This window comes from Wolffia australiana, chromosome 11 (genome assembly GCF_029677425.1).
Source record: "Wolffia australiana isolate 7733 chromosome 11, ASM2967742v1".
NCBI classification, from domain to species: Eukaryota; Viridiplantae; Streptophyta; class Magnoliopsida; order Alismatales; family Araceae; genus Wolffia; species Wolffia australiana.
This window is the reverse complement of record NC_135845.1, coordinates 12,449,907-12,457,771: the sequence shown is the minus strand read 5'-3', so window position 1 is coordinate 12,457,771 and position 7,865 is coordinate 12,449,907. Positions and strand designations below refer to the sequence as shown.

Sequence of the window (7,865 nt, the reverse complement as noted above, 5' to 3'; positions counted from 1 at the left end):
CTTTGATTGTCTCAAGATATTTGACATAAAAGTAATTCAATTTATTCAAATTTCATTGCCAATAAGTGGTCCTATCTAATTGTACTGTTTCTGTCATGAGACAACATAAGCCAAGTTCAATATTGTTGAACAATAATGTTCAATGAGCAATCCTCACTCATGCTTATTGATAAATCCCCATGAAGTAGGATTGAGCCTTCACAATGATGACATCAGATCAGATACTGAACTGGATATTGAACGTGGAAACTATCATTCACCTTCACCGATATTTGGATATCAGATATCAGTTCCTATTCTATATTTTAAAACATAGTGTAGCTTGCTGATATCAGATATCAATTGCAGACATAAGGTTTTTCAATAGCCGACTTAATATTTTTATAAAATAAATACTTTTGTGTGAGTAAAACAAATAAAAATACATAATGAAATAAAGTAAATGGGCAACTACTTAAGTGGCAAAAAAAAGCATAATTAATAATAATTATTAATCTAGTTAATTTTATGCATAATATTAGTTAGTAATGTTATTAAGTTGTTTTACCAAATCAATCTATCACAGTCTTCAGTAGTAAGGAATGTTTTCAGACATTTAATGTGTAGAAAATACAAATAGCCCATGGAGAACCAAGGTAAGACTTTTGGTAATCAGAGTCAACATTTGACGATTTAGCCCGGGTTGTTCTCAAAATTCAAGTGGACTAGTCCGCTTCCATTATCCACAGGATGACTCATCATGCAAGACAAGATTCTAAATTTAATAATGAGCTCCCAGGAGTCAGTATATACAAGTTGTTTTTAACTTTCTCCATAGGGGATAAAGGCACTTTATAAAAAACACTTAAATATCCAAATACCGGAATCTGATATCTAGATAACGCCATTTGAGATCCAGTACACTCATCTGCAACCGTCCACAGCCATGTAGTATCCGTCTGAAAAACTACGAAGTTACTAATATCCGTCTAATATATGTCTGATATCCAATATCATCATCTCATACCATCTTCATTTTCCCAGATATCGACACAGATACCAAAATTGTAATTTTGTTCGCCCTCACCTTCCTCTTCATCTGCAACCATAACAACTTGACAAACTGGGAATTTCTTAGTTTTGCCTAATTGTACAAATTTCAAGTTTTGTTTCCATTTTTTGCACTTTTGGATCCTTGGTCAGAGTACTTCTAAAGACCATCACTCATGTAATTAACAAAGAATTTTCCAGTTTTTGTACGGAACTTGAATCCTCAGTCACAATACATCTAAAGATCACCAATCATGGAGTGACGCAGAAACCGATACATGGTTTCATCCCAAATATGAAGAGAGATAAATCGTGGGAAATTGGGCTCTTGAAAGAATCAATATTTCTGAAAAACATGCGATATATTGGGAGATAAAGGGAAATTCAGCAACAGAAAAAATGAGGAATAAACGACATTCATTCCTATAACTCCCCGCTCTTTTTCTTGGTGAAAACGGGTGTATTTTGCCTCTTGAATGAATCAATATCCGTGAAAAACATGCGAGTGTATTGGGAGATAAAGGGTATTCAGCAACAGAAAAAATGAGGAATAAACGACATTTATTCCTAAGCGACATTTATTCCTAAAATTCCCCGCTCTTTTTCTTGGTGAAACGGGTGTATTTTGCATCTTGAATGAATCAATATCCGTGAAAAAACATGCGAGTACATTGGGAGATAAAGGGTATTAAGCAACAGAAAAAATGAGGAATAAACGACATTAATTCCTAAAATTCCCCGCTCTTTTTCTTGGTGAAAACGGGTGTATTTTGCCTCTTGAATGAATCAATATCCGTGAAAAAACATGCGAGTATATTGGGAGATAAAGGGTATTAAGCAACAGAAAAAATGAGGAATAAACGACATTTATTCCTAAAATTGCCCGCTCTTTTTCTTGGTGTAAACGGGTGTATATTCAGATTTTCCACGAGAGAGGATACCCAAAGAATACTTACTGGTCCCGTTGGCGTAGAACAAGCCCCAGTGCCTCTCTGTTTCTACCCCTTCTTTCAGATCTTCATCAAAGAGGGCGAATATGTAGGTAACGACAGGGTAACCAGGCCGGAGAGGAGTTCCTTTGATAGGAAGCCCTGCGACGTGGCTAACAAGCCTGCTTGTGAAGGTGGCCGCGTTCACCAGAGAAGCGGCGTCGTCGCCTTCCTCGCCCTTCGACGGCCACCCCGTCTCAGTGACCACAAGCTCGAGGTCAAAGAAGCCGAGAGAGAACGCCGCAGCGTTCAAAGAATCGACGAGAAGATCGAACAGGTTGGTGTATGTCAGGGCCGTGACGGGATCCGTGAAGTTGAAGTTCTTCGTGTTCTTCCCGAAGAGGGCGAAGTCGATGGGTATGTAAGGGATTTCCTTGAATGTCAGATAAGGGTAGAGATTCACCAAGAACGGGGACTTGGTCTCGGCGAGGAATGATAGTACCGGGCGAAGAACAGTCTCTGATATCGATTCTTGGAACACCGCTTGAGAAGGAGGGAATCTTATGGCAAGAACTGCGAGAGAATGGGTAGTGGAGACTTTGATTTGATCGTGTAGTCTGAAGGTTTTTAGGGATCTGTGGAGGTTTTTCATGGCGGGGAGGAGAGTGAGAGCGAATTCTGGGAGCATTGATACTTCGTTTCCGACTGAGATCGATGAGATTTTTGTTTTTGGGTAGTAACGGAGGATGAATCGACGGATTATTTGGTTTGCGGTGTAGGGATTTGACGCGAGAGATGAGATGTTGGCGTTCGGGATGCAGAGAGATAGAGAAATACCGGTGTTTGCGAAAGCTTTAATCACGGATTCGTCCATGTCGAAGACCTTCACTCTTGTGATGGATAAAGATGATAGAAGCTTCACTGCCACCGCCGGCGAGGGAATGTTTGATCCGAGGCGTCCGTAATTTACGCCGATAACGCCGTCTGCGCAGTGAAATCGATTTATCGTAAGAAAGCTACAAACAAAGACCAGGATCGCACGGCGATTACGAACGGTCGGACGATTTTCGCAGAGAAAATTCTGTTAAAGAGGTACAATCAAAGGATTGTATTGAACTTATCAAGAATCGATTGATTGATTCAATTTCGGGAACTAGTAATAAAACGCGGGAATCGTAAAATGATTAATGTTCAAAAATTCAGGTTCCTCATCGCCGATTACGTATCTGAGTGTACAATCAAAGGATAATTGGAAAGCATCAAGAATCGATTTAACGCGAAAATGTAGGAACGAATCCAATCTAACCTAAAATCATAAAAGGAGGATCTTAAAAATATAATGATAGAAATTTTCAAGTTCCAAATCGCTGATTCTCGTACCAGAGAGCAAGCGATAACGAAGAGACGATCCTGAGAATGATGATGAAGGGAGGAACAGACAAATGAGAAGCAAAGATCGCAATCCCGACAATGAACGCCGACGACGTTCCATGTGTTCTTCCTTTCTCCCCCAAAAACTTTTCCCGCGCAATATGCGTTTAAATATCGAAGAAGGCATTGAAAAAATGTGCAATTTTAAAGATAAGTCCCTACTTTCATAAATTACATTCAAAGGCGCCTATTCATTAAATTTGTCCGTTTGGGGATCATGTTCATGACAAAATCCCAACGTGTGCTAATCATGTAAATTTCATCTGAGAGAACTTTTTATTAAAGTGGTTTGGAAAATTTTCTCATCGTCAGAGGAATGTCTGGATATTTATTTGAAACTCTTAATTTCTAGATCAAATAATAATTGTACTTATGCAGTCATCTTCTTGTATGATTTGTTTGATTTACTTTAAGATCATTTGACATTCGAATGAAGGGATTATAAATTATTTTGAAGTAATACAACAGTCAGTTAAGATACTTCTTGGTTTGGCAACGCAGCGAACAAATGTTTCTTTCATAGTTAGGCTTCCCTTGTCCATATCTAGATTTTGTACTGTACCATGAGGACATCCATCTTGTGACACAAAGAGATTGGACTTGTAAACATGGATATATTGAATCAAGATTATAATTGGATCACAGCATCAATATAAATTTAATATTTTAAATTAAATGTTCAAACCATTCTACTTATGATTAGTTATTTGCAGAAGAATTTTGACCCCATTGAGCTTTGGGAGGCAAATGGGAATGAATTGTGCTGCTTTCAAATACTTACTAATTTTGAAATGTCCAATTTTTTACGTATTTCATAAAATGAAGGTGAGAGTGAATAAAATCTATACACTATTCTTATATGATATTGTCAATTGCAAGTTGTGTACTATGAAAACTCAGGTTACGGCATTTTATTGGAAATATCCAAGTGATAATTTTCAAGAATTGTGAAAACAAATCAAGCCTTAAATGACCTAGTGAACTCCTAGACAACATAGTTGAATTTAAGTCAACACTACATAGAAGTTTAATTATGAATGAGGGATTAAATCTAAATTTAATTTTGAAGATGCTTGATTTTTTAGCATTAAAAACTGAAATAATGTTTTTAAAATTTGACAAAAAATTTTCACACATTCATATCATAAAATTCTCTAGGTGGGTTAAAAATTTTGGGTTAATGAGAATTCATTTTCCAACTCTATGATGTGGTCACCAGAGAAAAAAAATTAATCAGGTCACAATTATAATATATTTTATGAGGAATAAATATGGTATAATAAAACCACTAATCAATTAAAAACAGAGTATCGTACAATCATATTTAAGGTGAAATCATTAATGTTAGTTAGGTTTAAAGTGGTTATTTTAAATACTAAATAATATTATCCAGCTGACAGTATGGCATATTTTATCATTGTCAATTACGACAGAAAGTCTGAAATACCCTTTCACAAGTATATATATTGTATAAACGTGAAAGTCTAAAATGATATGTAAATATTTTTGAAATTAAAAAGATATTACTTTTTATAATCGGAAATGAAAAACCGATCACCAGTTGAACAGGTAGTCATGGCCAGACCACATGAGTTGAGATGGTGTTTCAATCAGCAATAGGTTGAAACTATAGTATAGATTGAAATTATTAAAATTCTCACTCTTTACTAGTATGTTACATTTAATGCCTTGAGGAATTTTTAAATAACTGTCTCTCTTAATGAATACAAATGAAATTATTGTGATGAAAAAAGATGAAAGAATGCCAATTCGTGACAGATTTTGAGATAAATTGGAGATCAAGCAGAAAACCATAAAAGGGAGCATTTGTAGATTTGTATACATTCTTTCCTTTGACCGCATGTCTTTTGGTGCACAAAACCAGGAGACTGTGAGTGGCCTCAAAGGAGCATTAAAAGAGGCGTGGACCATATCCTGGGTCCATCCCCAATCATCCATAACTTTCCTTTCAATAATGAGCACAAATTTCAAATGGAGTTTCTGAAATTTAAACTCGCCTAATGGGAAAAGAGGAAGGAATGTTGAGGTGAGAAAATGGGACAAAAATAAAAGGGCATTTTACATCAAGCCCAATGTATAAATAGTCTCTTCTTATCTCTCTATACCTTGTTTTGTATGTCTGATAAGTCCAAATTTAAGGGTTTTATGTCGTTGTTTTGATTTAGACTTAACCAACAATTTTTATAAAAATTTTCCACTTAAATAGTCTATAATTAATATAGGGCAAGTAAGGGGTAGATCCACAGAGAGGCAGAAATTGAATTTCAGATTTTTTCTCAAGCTTGGAATGAAGTGAGTTTAAAAGTGAGATATATAATTTCTCAGATTTTTATGGATATTTAGTCAATTTATATAAATTTCTATGATCTAAATTTAATCATAAATAAAAATAAAAACACTATAAATATTTTATAGTAATTTTCATAATTGTAATTAACACAAGAAATAGGAAATAAATATTTTTTGAATTTTCTTGAATTTCATTAACACCAAAAACACTAGAAATATTAGAAAAGAGAGTTAAATATTTTTTGGAATTTTTGTAGATGTTAAAAATACTGAATATTTATTATATTAATTTTATATTTTTTCTGTTTTTTTTGGAATTTTTAGATATATAAAATAAGAAAAATGTATTTTCCAACCATTACCGGAGGCGGCGGAGCAGATGAGCCGGCAGTATTTGTGTGGCCCGTATATGGCTGGCCTTAGTGGGTCAGCCCACTAAGGTTCAGCCCAATTCGGCTAAGTCAAGACTTAGCCAAACGGGCTAAGCCCTATTGGGCTTGACCCAATATGGTCAGGACTTAGTCAATTTGACTAACTCCTGTACTCTCCACTTTTTTGTCCTAAATGATGGGATTCAAACACGCTTTTTTTTTTAATTTTGAAAAGAATGATGAAGTATGATCTAGAGAGATATTGGAATGGATTTTAGAGAGAGAAATAAATGTTTTTAGAGAGAGAAAATGACTGAAATGAAGAGATAGAGAGAGAAAATAAAGAGAGAGTGTAGAAGTAGTTTGAGATGGAATTTGAAGGTGAAAATGAAGGATAATTTTTATGAAATTTTGAGTGGACAAACTAGGGATATGTATGAAGATAATGAGAGATAATGAAACAATTATAGAGAGAAAATAGGGAAAATTGAATGTTCAGAGTGAGAAAATGATGGATTTTTAGGGTAAATGGATGGATGATGATGTGAAAATGTAAAACTAGATTCCTAAAACCTCAATTCAATACTGGTTAGCCCTCAATGCTTCCTATCAATTCTGGATACTTATATTTTTCTAGGATCAGGCTTTGTTCAATGCAAACAAGAGATGAGATTGAATGAAAACTTCAACAAACTTACATTAAGCAGGTTGTACAACCTGGATCCTGAAATATGCCTTGCCTTGCTGGCCAGCCACTTTCCAGAGCATGTCCAGAATGAGGGGAAATGAGGGAGGAAAAAGAGTATTTATACATTTTAAGAATTACTAAAATATCCCTTTGGGCATTTTCTATTCTCTTGTCTTGCCCTTTTGCCTCTTTTTCTCCATTGGTTGAGAGCTTTGCCTTGTAATATCAAGTTTGTTTCTTTTTTGAGGTTTTTTAAGGCCCAATAGGTAGGTCAGTTCATGGTCTAATCCCCTCTGATTTCTCTTTTAAAAGCCGACAACACTGTTTTATCATTTCAGCCCATTTTGATAATCACTAAGCTCCCACAAATTCTCCAATTTCCTAAGAATTGTATCTTCTAATTCCTGTAAATTTCTGCACATTTGGAACTAAAAAATACTCATCAGTAATCAAAATTATTGACTTCATAGAATTCAATGAAGTTAGTGAAAATAATCATAATGTGCAAAAGTTGGAATTTCTAGCTAATGCATAAATATTTGGTTAATTCAAATAATAACATGATAAATTAATAATACTAAAAACATCTAAAATGTATGTAAATATATGTTCATTTATCATGTTATCAATGTGCTATAGTTGTGGCTAGCCACAATGAACAGGCTCTCTAGATCCTGGCTGTTCAACTTGGTTAACATAATTGTCTTTAAGTGTTCTTCCTTTTCTCATCCTTTTCGTATGAAGAAAAATTACATATCCAGTTGAAATATAAGGATCCAGGTTTAAGAAGAGGCTTGGGGCTCAAGACATGAGCATCAACACTTTTGGAACCTATTTCCAATGTTTCATCGTCATCCCCACCCAATTCCCCTATATTTCCTTTATTTTACATCACTTTCTCTCTCTAGACAAACTATCTTAAAACTCTATCTCTAATTTCTCTCTCTAAGTCTTAAAACTCTATCTCTAATTTCCTCAATAAAAAAATTGATTAAAATCCATCCATTTACCTTTTTAAAGTAGCATTTCATTTCATACACATTCAAATCATGTTCCATTTTACTCTATTTTGGGTGCTTCTTGTCATGTGTCGCCACCCAAGTCTGT

General features: G+C 34.8%; 1 protein-coding gene and 1 long non-coding RNA gene across 2 annotated transcripts; both read right to left on the bottom strand.

Annotated features, from left to right (window-relative positions):
- Positions 1 to 740: 740 nt before the first annotated feature.
- On the bottom strand, positions 741 to 1,062 carry LOC144709407 (uncharacterized). Its single transcript, XR_013583021.1, has 2 exons — positions 1,007 to 1,062; positions 741 to 938 (listed from the first exon to the last, which is right to left on the bottom strand). It is a non-coding gene; the product is annotated as an uncharacterized LOC144709407 (long non-coding RNA).
- A 627-nt stretch (positions 1,063 to 1,689) lies between these two features.
- LOC144709478 (glucan endo-1,3-beta-glucosidase 12-like) lies at positions 1,690 to 3,460 on the bottom strand. The gene is made up of 2 exons (XM_078583046.1): positions 3,339 to 3,460; positions 1,690 to 2,942 (listed from the first exon to the last, which is right to left on the bottom strand). The coding sequence occupies exons 1-2, from the start codon at positions 3,448 to 3,450 to the stop codon at positions 1,903 to 1,905; spliced, it is 1,152 nt and encodes a 383-aa protein (XP_078439172.1). The 5' UTR covers positions 3,451 to 3,460; the 3' UTR covers positions 1,690 to 1,902.
- Between the last annotated feature and the right edge of the window lie 4,405 nt (positions 3,461 to 7,865).

Excerpts from the sequence above, each read along its gene's own strand:
- LOC144709478 (XM_078583046.1), bottom strand. The coding sequence starts at position 3,450 with ATGGAACGTCGTCGGCGTTCATTGTCGGGATTGCGATCTTTGCTTCTC. Across the intron at positions 2,943-3,338 it reads TCGTTATCGCTTGCTCTCTG|ACGGCGTTATCGGCGTAAAT; the intron begins GTACGAGAATCA and ends TTCACTGCGCAG.